We start from the raw sequence: 15,267 nt of genomic DNA on the forward strand, positions 1-15,267 counted from the left end.
TATTTCTTTTTTTACCGTACAGTTATTTGTAGCATATGATATATGGTACTTGATGCATGAGTTGCTCTTGCATTGGAGCACTATATTTTATTCTACGTGGCAGTGACATTAACTCCCAGGTCAATATATCCTGTGTATATTTAGCCTCGTTTGTTATTCAGATCTATAGAACAGCAGTATCATTTCTATATGAACAGGACTAGAACAATGTGCTCCCCCTCCCAAACAAAGCCGGACTACTTCAGGGATATATTTTTGCTCGTTCTGCGGACCTCTCTCTTGTTCTGCATGTCCTTCTCTTTTCACTACTCTTTTGTTTCTCTTCCTGTCTCCCAGCTTCTCTTTCTTTATCCACCATGACCTTACCCTCTCCTCTTCCCACCAGACTCCCCCCCCACTCACCCCCCATGCCTTCCTTTTTAGGCCGCAGAATCTCTCTCACCTTAATGTCTCTTTTATTTGAAGCAGTCCACACACCCCTTATCACAGAGTGCCTTCTTTCCTCTCACCCTCTGCAGCCTGTGTGCCTCTGCCGTCCACCTCTCTGTCTGTTCTCCCCCCGCCAGTCGTACTCCACGTCTCTCCCCCATGGCATTTCAGAAGAAATTTAATATGGGTTTGTTTGGTGTTTCCACTCAGCTGCCGGCTCTCTTTGCCCCCCCCCGACACTAAGACAAACAGAGTCCATCCAGCCAAGAGCAGCAAACACACGCTGCTGTTGGCCTCATTATTTGCTCCTCACATTTCAGGTGACTCCTGCCTCACTTCATTCTCTTTTTTTCCTCCCGTCTTAAATGGAAAACTCGTTCTGGATCTATTGGAAAAGGTTTTTGATGACTTCTGTGGATGTATTGCATTGTTTTGAATTGCAGTAGAAGATCATTGTTTGGACAAAAAAAATTATTAAAACTGAGTTTCGAGTTGTAATGGGTGGTTTGTCTTTACTTTTTGAAATCCAGTGGACTGTGATGTTTTTATAGTTTTCTCCTGGCTCCGTCTGACCGACTGGCATTTTAAGAAGTTCTGCAGAGGTGGAATATATTAAATAAATAAATAAATAAATGATACTTTAAATATTGCTGATTTTCACTGTTAAACGCCTCTTTAATATTCAACTTATGCTGTATGCTTTATTCTAAATATCAGGTTTTTGTGCACATTTGAAAGTTGTACACAGAAACATCTTTGTAGCAAATTAGACAGTCGAATCCTGACGGATTGAAAATGGGTTCTGTTGCAACATCAGTGACGTTGCTGCTCATCCATGACAGGACAGGAGAAATAGGAGGTGAAAACATAAGATCAGGACAAAACAAAAACAAGCAGAGCCTCAGTCAGAATTATTTTCTCTTTTTAGTTACAAAAGAATCACATTGGGAACCACACAGAAGAAATTAAAGTCCATCCATCCATCTGTATTTATGGCTTAGGGTGAGTCCTTGTTAAGAGATTGGTGGGAATATGTATTTTTTTTTTATCTCTAGTGTTCTTTGCTGTTTTTGGTCCTGAAATGTGGATTTGGAGTGCAAAATTGATTTAAGTCATTGGCTAAGACGTGAACGGTGCTGGCTAATTGCAGTCTGTTTGCTGTTTCACTAAGACATTGGAGTTTTAAGTGGGCTACATTAATGGTGAACTAAAGACAGACGTGACATTTTTTTAAGCATAGAAGAGTCAACAACACCAACTTTCTCCTCTAGGTGAGAGCTGACTGATTTGCTGGTGTGTGTGTGTGTGTGTGTGTGTGTGTGTGTGTGTGTGTGTGTGCGTGTGCATGCGCATACACACGCAAACACACACAAGCCCTAGGTGGGCTTGTTTGCAAGCCCACCTAGCTGTTGGACACCGTCTTTTTCATGATCAGACATCTGCAAAACCTAAGAGGTCCTTTTTTTTTATCCTTTTCACAAACAGAATAAAGGGTGTTTAGCTTGACGCACTTATCTCTATAATCAGGTGTCATAATGACAGATTACACATTTTCCTCACACAAGGTCATGCTGACACTACCTGGGCAGAGCTTCATAAGACTAACTTCAACTTGTTAAGAAATACTGTGGCATTTTAGTAACCAAAGGTGGTTTACTTTTGTTAATCAGTCATGGGAAATATTTGAATATTTGTGACTAAAACCTAAAAATTTCACAGGTTAGGGCCGTGCAGTTAATCAAATTCATTGTTCAGTTTCGATTTTGCCTCTAAACAATCACAAAGAATTGTAATTATCAGCTGTATTTTTCCTCCCTCTGTGGGTCTGACTCCAGGCGGGAAGCTGCCACCGGCTGATCGTCTCACAATCAGGGCAGAACGTAAATATGAAATCATCTTTGACTAAAATAAATCACTGCATATTTTGGTTTGTTGAGACTCATGTGTGTTGTATACTTGAATAATTATTTCCCAGAGGGTAGGTTCCTCAGCGGACCACAGGTTTACAGTGGCGATAAAAAGTATTCATCTCCTTGAATGTTTTAACCTTTTTATTGCTTTTACAAATCAGTCATGATTAAGAAAGTACAAAATAATAATAATAATAATAACAAAGCAAAAATATGTAACAAAATAAGTGACTGGATAGATATCGACCTCCTTCTAGTCAGTATGGACAAAACTCAGTTAGGTGGAAAAGTGACCCGTTCAGTACAAAATCACACTGATGACATATAATGATGATCCTCATTAAAGGGCAGTGTAAAGGCACAATCCTCGATCTTTCCTGTGGATTGTGCTGTTGTCCTCACTGTTCCTTTGGTGAAGTTTTCGTGATGTTACCCAAACAAATGCCGGCCACAAGGACAACGAATCACACCAGATGTGTAGATGTGGAGAAATGTCCCCACGTACCACTTGCTAAGTGAAGCTTGTTCCGTCCGTCTTCACATGTTCAGACCATGCAGACTGCGACCAGCCCAGTGGAGTTCCTTAGTGCCAGCTCAGCCATCGTCTGCTTCTGTCTGCTCTGTTAGGCAGACTTCTGCCTGCCTGATGCGTTTTGCCAAGACAAACTCACCATCCCCTCCCCGCCCTTATACCCCCCAGCCTGAGAGCCGCAGAGACCGAAGTGGCCAATAGTAAAGACACAGACAGGCACAAGCATACAGACCCACATTTGCACGGAGACAGACTCCCCCCACCTGCTAATCCCCCCCACTCATTAATCCCACTTCGACTCTCCTCAAATATTCCCTTCTGCTGATCTCATTGTGAGGAAGTGTGCAATTTGGGGCTCTTGTGGGGCAGAGGGGGATTGTGCAACAGGACCATCCCTGGACGCCAACATTCATACCAAGACGTATTTCACTTTCAAACCAAGAACATCATCTGATGTTTCTTTTCAGACTTTTGTTCGACTTGGATCATTTAGACAGCAAACAATTGAAGTTGATGACATTGTAAGGTGGACAATAAAATGGAAGTACCACATACAAGTTCAGAAGCATTTTTTTTTTTAACAAGACTATTATGCTTAAATAAAGGTTGTTGGTGCTTGGCTGTTGTTACAAAGTCCATCTTAGATTCTTGTACGTGAAATGCGCCTAACTCTTTGTCCGTATACTCTTAATATAAAACATCGTCACACACATCACAATGGCCAAACAATAAGATAGTGAAGGTAATGTTTCACCTCAAACATCAGGTCAGATATTGAAAATTCTCATCCCAAATGTGTCCCAAGAGAAGGAGGTGGTCGGGTAGAAATTCTGTTCTTTTTAGACTCGACAAACACAACTGCTAAGAATTTAAAAGATTTTTTCCTCCGCAGGCCCAGTCTATAAATGGTAAATGACTGTGTTTACGTAAAAGTTGTCTTTTCTAGCTCACGTCTGAGCCGTTAGTCTGAGTCAGGCTGACAGGGATGGGTCAGCACACCTGTTCTTCCTAATTATCGTGCCACAAGTAACTCAGAGAGCAATTAAGCAGTGAAGACAAAAAGTCTCACTTTGATAAACACATTTTTCTATGTGAGTTTGTTTACAGTTAGTTTTCCCACAACAGTTTGTCATTTGATCTTTAACAAATGACAAACTCTTGGAGATCGGAACGGCAGACTGCACTGATATGCAGTCTGCCGTTCATTTGGCTCAGGCACTGAGAAAAATGACCTGCTGCTGACTCTCCTAGTTCTTGTGGCACAAAGTTCTCTTTATCATTTTTTTTAATCAATGATGGGTAGTTGCCTCCCCATGTTTTGGTTGGTGAGTAGAATAAAAACAATTTCTTTAAGTTCAGTCAGCTGTTCCATATGCTATGTCTATCTACAGCAGTTTATTTCTGCTTTTCAGAGGCGTGACTTCAAAATCCCTTTTTTTGGAACATTGTTTTCTAATGGCTTGTCTGCTTTTGAAATATGAAAAACTGAGCTTCGTTCATTTTACACTTTGGTTCACTTGCTCATGGTCTGTCAAGTCCCACTTCTCAAGGACAAATTTTAATTTTGTTTCTGAAATTGCTATGAAAATTTTTCTTCATCTTGTTTACCAGAGATAAAAAAAACTTCTTTATGTTACCTTTCTATTTTAAATGTAACGATTCTTCCTCTGAGCACATGTCCAAACTATCCACATCGACTCAATACGTTTGCTCACACTGACATTTGAGATTTCAAAAAGGAAAAAATATCCACTGTCTTATGTCTACTTTAAATGCTTCCCTGTTTAGAGTCACCATCTTTTTAATAAGAGCTCACATAGAGGGCTAGCACCAGTTTATTGTGTTAAATGCTTGAGGAATTATGCTAGCAAGCCTTCCTGCAATCCGTTTCATTTACTTCTCAGTCACGACACTCCAGCAGTAACCAAAGTGGTTGCAGAGTGACATGGGTGGCACTCTCTTTTTCTGATATGAAAGTGTTCATTTACAAGAAAATAAAAAATAAAAAAAAAAGAAGAGGAACTTTGCTGATGAAGCTTCAGATAAGCGGCACGACGCGCGAGCCAACAAACACAACGGCAGAGAAAGCGGGGAGCGAAGAGGCAGTGGTGGTGGGAGAAGAGACGGAGAGGGAGGCAGAGCAGAGGTACTGGAAAGGATTCAGCGGGGGAACTCGTGTGAATTATGTTTCCCTCCTCAAGCTTCTCATTTCGTTCCCGTTTGGATGTTTTTTTTTTTTTAATGCCCTCGGTGTTCTGATGGATATCAGCCTAGAAGGAGAAATCCTCCTCCTGCCTGTGTTTGTGTGTCAACCACAGAATTCAAACACTCGGCTCGATGCCACATTTTAACATCGGGGATGTTGAAGCTGCTGTTGCAGGATTTCACGACCACAGAAGATCCTTAAAGACACCTTCGAGTTTGTCACTCATGAATTTGTACTTGTACGAACAAGTATTGTTCTATAAATAACTCAGATTTCTAATATCACGATGTTCCCATCACTCTCTGTGTGCGTTTTTTTTTTATCTTGATCACGATAATGTGAATTAATATCCCCAAATTCTCCAGCGAACATCACCCCAAAGAGGTAAATGTACTCAAACCGAACGTCCTCGCAAATATAGTTTTTTACACAATGTCACCCAAGGATTATATTACATGTACAAATGACTAAATCTGATTTTACTTTATTTGGTGCTTTCAGAGTTTATGATTCAGCCGATCACATTCACCCAATTAGGGTGAATCTTACTCACATTCACCCAATTAGGGGACAATTAATTTCACCTGCTGCAGGCTGTACTTTTTGTTTTAGTTCTTTGTTGGTTGTTTTCCAGCACATTCCTTCCACGCAAGTCTTGTTTCGGTGTTGTTTTTTTTATGCAATTGAGGTTGCTATATTTTTGTAGAAAAGGGACTATAAGTCGTGCATAATCAATACAGTTAGAGTAAGATTCACCCTAATAGGGTGAATGTGATCGGCTGAATCATAAACTCTGAAAACACCAAATAAAGCAAAATCAGATTTAGTCATTTGTATAATATAATAGTGACATTGTGGTCCACACTACATACCAGTTGATGGCGGCGACACAACAGCGGTAAAGCAAAAATGTTGATGTTTGGAGCAAAATTGGGGCGGCTGGTGACGTATTCTGCCAAAATTATAACTTTTAATATCTCAAAAACGAAAGCTGCTCAAACGAAAATTTTAACAGCACAAACCTGCACAAACGGAGCACTAACAAACTAGCCCACTTTGGTTTGTTTTGGAGCTATATGGGGGGAATGGTGAACTCTGGATGACCTAAAAAATAATTTTTAATACCTTAGAAACCAAAACTGCACAAACAAAAATTTTAACGGCACAAACCTGCACAAACGGAGCACTAACCATTCAGACTATTTGCTGGATTTTTAGAGCGGCTCAAGCTTCGTATCTCAACCGTCCACGCGGCTTACAGGATACGCACGGTGCACCTTTATGCGTGAGCATGAAGTTGTTTCTTTTTACTGCAAAATAGTACAGAATTTTTGTCACATCAAGTGTCAAAAATGTTTTGAAATAATATATCATTGTCTCATTTTTTTCGTCAGGGGTTTATATTTGTTGTGGAGCGTTCATTGCGTAGAAGTACCGGTGCTAACTGGTCAAGATAAAATTCTGAAATTCTTAGCATATACATTTGCTCCGTATGTAACTCTCTTTAACGTAAATAAGGGCGACAATATAATTAACTCCTATAAGTGATTAGAAATTACCCTCGGGCTTAAGATTCTTATAAAGTTTAACTTCTCAGAGAGAAATGATTAAGTTCTTTCAGCTGCGGTAACAACGTCGTTTGCAAGCTGACCACCTATCCCACAGGTATACTCCAGCCGTTTTAACCGTAGTGTTGTTTTTACACTATCCATATTGTTTAATGTTCTTTTTGAAAACCCGAGGCAACACAATCAAACTTGGAATGTGCAACATCCAAACAATCATTTGCATAAATACAAAGAAAACAAGAATTGCAGTCAGATCGGAGCGCCGCCGCCTTTGTCAGCAGTCGGGAAGAGAGTCTCGCAAACTGCCGCACCCGAGGGAAATCCTTGTGTCTTCATTAAGGCTGTGGGGCCTATTTGAATACTTGAAGGGCGCTCATTAAGAAGTTCAAGATGAAACAATAAACTCGAAAGGTTATAGAAATTCAAGGATAAAATGTCATTGTGAATTGATAAGGACGAGTGAAAGGGATCTTTTGAAGGAAAGTAATTGAGAAGAACGGCTGATAGCTCAGCGCTAACCTTGAGGAAAAGTGTTCAGTTTCCTTGAGATGAAGCTCCAAGGTTTTGTTAAACGTACACCATCTTCTTCTAATCTACTTGACACTGAAACGGCTATCTGAGGGAATAAAAAAAATCTTGTCACACTGTAACAAACTCAAGCTATAACTTAACTGTTCTTGGTAGACATGTTTAATGGCTGCCTACCTCTTTGCAACCGAAAACACGGTGCAGAGATCTCTCCTTTGAATATTTCATTCAGAACAGAGCGCCTCAACTGTAACCTTCACCGGTATGTTTGCGGTGAGGCAAGACGGAGCAATGTACAGAATGCCAAGATGAAAAAGTGAGATGTATATCGTTTCGACCCAAGAGAGGTAGACCCAAAGCTTTCAAACCGTGGTCAACACCATCCACGCCGTGCCTGACCGTGTTCGTTATGACCAATGTTGTCTGCAGCTACGCTGAAACTCACCTTCGGTTTCATGCCTTATCTTTTACTGTGGACAAGACTGCGTCCAATCAACTCAAGAGCAGATGATGAATAAATTATGTTAGCAGGAATTTGAGGCATCGGCCAGAATGGAGCAAAGCGTTGCAAGCCTGGCTGGACGGAGGGAAGACGGGTGGCTGGGGTTAATGAGGTGGCCTGGGAGCGTGGACCGGATTCTGACTGCAGCATCCATGCAGCCTGCTTTCGCCTGGGGGATATTTGTAGCCCTAAAACCACGAGTTAGACTCTCCTTGCCTCCGGCTATGTATGTGCTTCTACTTTAATGTGTGTGCACATCTGTACTTGTACTTGTACTTCAGGCTGTGAGGTTGTGAAAGATTTATTGCCCCAAGGATGACACCGGTTGAAGCCTTAAGATCTCTTCGCGCAGTGCGCACATCATTATAAATGCCTGCGTTTGCATGTGTGTCCATTCCTGCATGCGGAGGCCCGCCTGCCCTGATCTGTGTGCGTTTCGATTTTTTTTTCTCTGTTGAGTCCAGGCACAATTATGTACACAGACTCCTCCCTCGCAGGTCCAGATCTCATTACCATTCCGTCCTTCCCTCCATGGCTTTACTCAACACCATCAAGGCTTTGCCTCCTGGTGTTTGCATTGTAAATCAGGTCTGACAATAAGGCGATGATTAGATCCCACTCATATTCAAAAACACCTGATTTATTTATTCAGCAACCCTCAAGATGCATAATGTCTGACCAAGGTGACATGCCTACTTCCAAATGTTATTCATTGCTTTTGCAGGTCAACTTCCTAACAACAATATTCAAACGGGATAGATCAAATGAGGTTTTGGTCGGAGACTGCTCCCACACATGTAGGCGTGCATTTTGGACGGGCTGATAGAAATGTCGCCCGGTTGAATACCTGCATAGCTTTTTTAAAATCAATTTAAATTTGCATCCGTGACTGAGGAGGGGGTCCATAATGGGAATATTATTACACTTTGTGTTTCATAACGTCAAACTGGTTTAAATATTAGCCATAGACAACACAGGTTGACCAAAAAAAGCTGTTTTTAAATGAAGATGTTTATTATTAAGGGAGGAAATAAAAAAATCCAAACCTACATGGCGTTGTGTGAAAAGAGGATTGGATTGAAGGAGATGTTCACTCATTTGTGTGACCTCAAGCTGAAACCAGCTTGTTTTCTGCAGCAGGACAATGATCCAGAACACACCAGCAAGTCTACCTCTGACTAACTGGAGGAAAATAAAATGAACTTTGGAGCGGCCTTGACAAAGTCCTGACCTGGATCCTATTGAGATGCTGTGGCATGACCTTGAAAATGCAGTTCATGTTCAAAATCCACCCAGTGTGACTGAATCACAACAATTCTGCAAAAATGCTTGACCTCAGTTGTTACTAAGGTTGGCCCAACCAGTTATTAGGTTTAGAGGGCAATCGTTTTTTCACACAGAATGTTTTCCTCTCCCTTAATTATGAACACCTTGACTGAAAATGAGCATTTTGTGTTGACTTGTGTGGTCTTTGACTAATAATTAAAGTTGAAGGGGGCAAATACTTTCACGACACACAACTGTCTTCCTCAGGGCTCTGAACCCATCCTGTTATGTTTATATATCCCAGTTTAGGACTATTAAAAAGAAAAAACACATGAGGGTGAATTTTGACTAAAGGTGATCTAGGATCATTGACTGGCTCTGTCCTCTAGCACTAGTTTGAAAAACCCTTGGTTAATACTTGAATAGGTTTTGCTTTATCTTTTATTTAATATTTTAATTACTGCAAAAATAATTACAAAGGCTAAGAAAGACATTTGTGGCTGTTTTTATTTAATGTGTTTTTCAATATAATCACTCTTATGTACTGTCATAACAAATGAGGATTGTTTATATCCACTTTAATATTAATAAAAAAGACCATGGTGCTTACATAAGTGTGTAATTGTGGTGAAATAATAAAAGGATAACATTTAATTTGTGTAAAACATCAATCTGTAAGTCAGACTATGTTTTGTTTGGCTCTCCCCTGTGACAAAGGCAAAATGAAAACTGAGGGTTTTGAGTGTTTGCAGACAAAAAGGAACTGTTCCAGTACTAGAACAAATCTACAAGCTATGGATTTCTCACTTTTAAACTCCGTTCCAAAAGAGCGGCGCTCCAAGAACACACAAAGAGCGACATGGGGACTTAACTTTCCTAATCTAAGGACATCCTCAGATCTCTGTGGAAACACAAGTCAAGCAGGGACGAGACGAGTTTTAAGAGTTCCTGAGGAAAAAAAGTTCTGGATACAAAAGGGAAATGTCGCTTTTTTTGTGTGGAATCTTTACCAAAACTTTGCTTTTTACAAAGGAAGTTCAGTAAAAGTCACGCAGTCACATCGTTGCGTCCATCGTAAACTAACTTGGCTGAAACACATTTAAGTTTATATTTCAGTGCTGGGTGTCGATGTGTTTATAACTATAAAAATCTCACTGGAGTTCAGTTCATTTGGAAGCAGGAAGCAATCCCAGTCCACATTTATTTGAATTTCAGCCACGGGTGACAAATTTCCCTCCAAGCTGACGAGAAAAATTACTTCAGACATATTTAGGCTTTAGCGGTGGCGGTCAGTAATCAGATTACATGCAATCTGATATGATTTTTCGTCTCATCGCTGCAGGTAAAAGAGGGTGAGAGGGAGGCTATGTAACTTTGCATGGATGCAGAAGGAGGACATCGTACGCCCTGAGATTGTTAGAAAATTGAATTGTGAACAGAAGTGTTTCTTACTGCACAGAATCCACTGAAAAAAAGGAAATTGCCTCCAATCTAAACTCGGGAAAGCCTTTGATGTTGGTTGGAATAATTTTATGCCTACTTCTCTCTCATTTTCCACTTTATGCTTGCTTTTGAATTTTGATTGCGACTACAGGCGCTCTCCCGTTGATATGCATTATGAACTGTGTCATAATTCCAAGGCCTTTTGTTGGGAAACAAACATGTCATTTGTCCTCAAAATGAATTCGACAGCCTATTGTGTAACTGTACACCTTTGGTGAGTTCAAAGAGAGGTTTGTACTTTCACACCGAGGAGGACATGTGTGTTAAAATTAGTCTTTTTTTTTCCTTCTCTCTCTCTTTCTCTCCTTCTTGTCTTTCTTGTATGTGTTTTCACGCCTGGGCAGCCAGCGTGCGGCATGTGTTTGTGCACACATTTCGCGTCTCTTTGTGCATATTTATGGATGCCCAATTGCCTGCTCAAACTTGGCATTTGGCGGCTTGTTCCTTCGAGGAACAGCGAAAAACTTGAGAGGCCCAAAATACCATGTGGTAATTGGACTGGCTTTATCTTCAGTCTCATCAATTAATGTGCAATTTTCCATTTAATCACTAACACGCTCGCTGCATTTGCAATTAAAATGAGGGCTGATAACAGAGAAGATGTCTTTCAGCTGATACCAGCTGGAATGGGAACAGAAACCAGAAGACGCAATCAGAACACGGAATGACTCGCCGAGGCAAGCGCGCGCGGCGCTCACAAACAAGTGCGGAGGCGCGCGACGCATCGCACGCGGCAACGGCGAGGCACGTTAAAAATGCAGATTTTTCAGCTAAAAACCTTAAATTAGAAACCAAACCACCATTTATTATCAGGACGTTGGCAGCGACACTTGGCTTGGATGCCAATCAGACAAAGAAGCATCTCAGTCCCATTGTTCTCCAGGCGGAGGCAGTGCCAGGATCCGACTCTCTTAGTCACGCTGGACTATTGTGCAGATTCAGAGAGTGAAGACGAGATTACGGCACAGAGCAAATGCAAAAAGGGCCTAAAACGTATTTATGTCTTGTCATCTGGACATAACGCACAGATTAAACAGAGAACTATGGAACAAAGTGGTGCTAATCTCTTTGTGTTTAACAATCTGTAATCTATTTTATCACAAAGCCAACTGACTTCATCTCTGTGTCATGCATGATCTTTATAAGCAATGTGGGTTTTTTTGTACATCAGTGAAAACATCAGTGTTTTTCCTGGTGAACGTAACGAGCAGGGTTCATTTTGTCAGCACATTTCAGTTTAATTTTAGACATACCCTCTTGACTGAATGTCATTTTGTTATAATTAGTAGTTAGAAAGGTTAATTTTAGTCAGGCCGTAGTCGACTAAGTTCTTCTATTCAGACGAATAAAACATCCAAACAGACAAGGATGCAGTTTTAGGGCCTCTTGTGTATAAAAGGAGACATTTCTTCACATTTGAATGAAATGTTTAACCCAGGATGGAAGAGGAATTAAAGATTAGCTTTTATTTATCCAGTCACAACCTCATCATCTTTCACTTGCGTTCAGATTCTCGGCATGCTGTCGCAGCTCTGGAGGAACCAGAACTGGGATTGTGCTCAGATGTTCCGGTTCCGTTTGACTAACCTGTAATGAAACGTTCCCTCCAGGTCAACACCAGTCAACCCGAGTCGACTGGCCCGCTGCCTTCCATGGACTGACATGGATTTATATGTGGCCGTTTTATAAACAATTTTAAGAGCTTCTGTTAATATTGGAAAAAAAAAAAGACAAAAGGTTACATATTCAGGTTTGTTTTCAAGCGGTGCGAACGCACAGGTTATGTGGAGCTCCAGGCTGGATGACCTGCTGTGTGTGTGCATGTGTGTGTGTGTGTGTGTGTGTGTGCTGTTGGCGAGCGGGTAGGGGGTCTGTTGGTGTGGCAGTGTGTGTGTGTGTGTAACTTTCCCCCGAGCCAATTAGCTCCATCAGTGGGGGTGGGGCCAGCGGTTATGGCAGAGTTCCACAGGGTACTGTCCTCGACCCTGTGGGGTCCCGAAGAGCCCTAATTAGCCTTCATGACTTGCTTGGTTAAAGTGCAACAACAACACCGGCAGCTGACTAACAGAGACGACTGTCCTACTGCGGCTCCGTCGTGGAGCGTGGCGTTAGAGCCGGCTCTAATTAGTAAACAGGCCCGGCTCTCTGTAATTGGGAAACAAATACTTGGGGTTTGTCTGTGGCGCCGTTAGGGGCCCGCTGCCGCTGCTCAGTATTTGCTGAATATTTGTGGGAACGGGCCTTGGTGATTGAGGATGTTCTCATTTGTTTCCTTTCTGCTTGGTTGCGTCGTTTGATCACTCCGTATTAATACATCATCCTGACTTGTCTGCTGGTTCTGCGCAGCACCATGGAGAGGCAAACTCAGGAGAAAAGAGAAAGAAATGAACCAGTCTGTCGAGATCAGGAGAAGAAGACTGAGATGCTGTGTGTGTGTGTGTGCACGTGTGTGTTTGTGTGTTTCATTTTTGATTACTCAGTCACAGCAGCACCTGGTGGCTGCCGGTGTAATAGATTTTAAAAAGCGCCTTTCAAACCCGATTCATGTTTGGTGTTCTTTCCTTCCCTCTGTGTGTCTTCCAGTCTCAATGTGAAGCTGTCCCATGATGCAACATGATTCCCCACCGCCTGCAGTGACAATGATGGCCACCCAGAGCGTTCCTCCTCCAACGTACCAGGAAAGTCAACAGGTGAGAGCAACGTCTTCAGCAGCAGCCCGTCCCCGAAGGAAAGGTTGAGCTGTCAGATTGTGGATCGTTTCGTGCTTCATTACAAAATGCATTTGCAAAATCTGAAAAAAAAAATATCGGCGAGAGCGAGAAGTTAAGAGTGGGATTAACAAGAGTTAGTTCACTCAACCTAACCCTAACCCTAATAAAATATCTCTAAAGTCTCATTTCATAATCCCGTTAGATCAGAGTTTAGCAATCACTTTGGGAAAACTAAGATTTCCACTTTTTCTATTTACAAATGAATAATAATAATAAAAGAAACCCCACAGAAGTACAAATGAAATAATCTTAAATCAGCGCAGCATATTCAGTTTTACTTCTGTAAAGGATGTTTCATTCTACAGAATGCATTTGACATGAGTAATGATTACAGTTACATTGCAATCTAATGCAGACATAAGGGTTTATGTAACCCTTACATAAGCTCCAGTGGGAAATCTTTAAAACTGAAGTTGTTTTGAAATGACTGATATAACAAAACAAAAATGTTGTACTATTTTTGCAATGGTATTCCATACTGTAAACAGAATAATAAAAGCACATGTCTACCTACATGTTCTCCGGTCTCCCCTCACACACCACACCAGATGTTTAAAACTTGGACAGAGATGGGAGTTTCAACAGGACAACAATTTCAAACACGCGTGAAACTAGTTTTTCAAGTAGACAACAAAGGATAACCTTTAGCTTCTAGAACAAAAATCTTAATTTTTTTGTATTAAAAATTAGCTGACTGTCATAATAATTACAGTCCTAACAGTAGTCATGTTATGACGGGGTCCGTAACACAATGCCCACTCGTTTCAGTGAGTTCTGCCATTTCTGATTAAAACAGTCAAATATGTCGACAGAAACGTGCCAACGGTTTCAAAAAGCGCACGAGTCACCCGAATGTCTGTTTTAAATAATTCCAATCTTGTGTGGATTTGAGTAGTCTGTGCCCCAAATGTAAAATTATACATTGCATACGCCTTCCAGTTTAGAAAAATACACCCCCTCAAAATATTATGACTTTTATGCCAATCGTGAGTGAATGGAAATATCTGAAAAGACAAGTAGAAATCCTGTGGAAATTATGAAGGCCGCTGGATAATGCAGGAAGGCCTGATTTTGAAACAAGATGCGCACCCTGAAGCGCCGCGCCGAAGGTCCGGCGGCTGCGCCGCCCGGCGTCCTCTTCTGATCGCCTATTATTTCCTCCTCGTCCGCATTCTGGTGTCGCCCGGAGGATTAGTGCCAGGGGGAGAGGTCCAGAGCGGCAGCACAGGCGCACTCCACGAATGCAAATGAGAACTAGTTAAGTGTGAAGAAGGTAATTTATTTCCCATTTGTTGTTGGGATTAAGACTTGAAGCTTCCTGCTACCTCAGTCTGACTCAAAAAAAAAAAAAAAAACAGGGGGATGGGAGACGTTAGACCCATTTCCATGGAGTGATTGATGGAGAGAGAGGAAAGCGGGGTATGCAGTGGACTCGGTTTGGAGAACGTGTTCGCTGACTTATCAAACCCTCAGAAAAAAAAGTAACGTGAAACGCAGGAAGCAGTTTGTTACATTATTTATGCTAAATGATGAGTTTCCACACCAAAAGTCGGACCACGTTTAATGTTGGTTTAATAAGTGCCAGTCCGACTTGAGCAGTCTTTCTCTAGTTACTTCGCGTAACTTGATTATATTTTCAAATTAACATTAAAACTGACAATAAAGCTGAAACGACTGAAGTGTACTGAAACCTGGATGGGAGTATCCATGGTCCCCCAGGATGAATCGCAGCCTTTCGACAAAATGAACAGTTTTATTCTGAATTAATCTTTTTTTTTACTCCAAATGGAATCAAATCAAATTATAAAACATTGAATTTGAGTGAATGTCACTGAAATAATTATCTGATTAATTGACGGTGCATAGGAGAATCAACAGATTGAAGGAAACACTTTTACAGTAGTGATATGTCGCAGTAAGGTACCAGGTATATTAATGTACTATTATACAGTAATGTTATTTTCCTCTTTATTTTCCTAAAGTGACTTTTTTTTTTTTTGCTTTTGGGTCCAAACTCGTCGTTTTCTCTCAACACATTAAATTCCTGTTTGG

The 15,267-nt window shown here is 41.1% G+C and overlaps 1 protein-coding gene across 4 annotated transcripts in view; it reads left to right on the forward strand.

Annotated features, from left to right (window-relative positions):
- The window catches only part of pknox2 (pbx/knotted 1 homeobox 2), a 62,553-nt gene that overhangs the window by 16,765 nt on the left and 30,521 nt on the right, over positions 1-15,267 (forward strand). For all 4 annotated transcript variants that reach the window (XM_008428415.2, XM_008428418.2, XM_008428417.2 and 1 more), the window contains exon 2: positions 13,028-13,134. In XM_008428415.2, coding sequence (XP_008426637.1) covers positions 13,048-13,134 — 87 coding nt within the window. In that variant the 5' untranslated portion in view covers positions 13,028-13,047. The remainder of the gene's footprint in view (positions 1-13,027; positions 13,135-15,267) is intronic.

The sequence above is a fragment of the Poecilia reticulata genome, linkage group LG14 (assembly GCF_000633615.1).
Source record: "Poecilia reticulata strain Guanapo linkage group LG14, Guppy_female_1.0+MT, whole genome shotgun sequence".
In the NCBI taxonomy this organism is placed as follows: domain Eukaryota; kingdom Metazoa; phylum Chordata; class Actinopteri; order Cyprinodontiformes; family Poeciliidae; genus Poecilia; species Poecilia reticulata.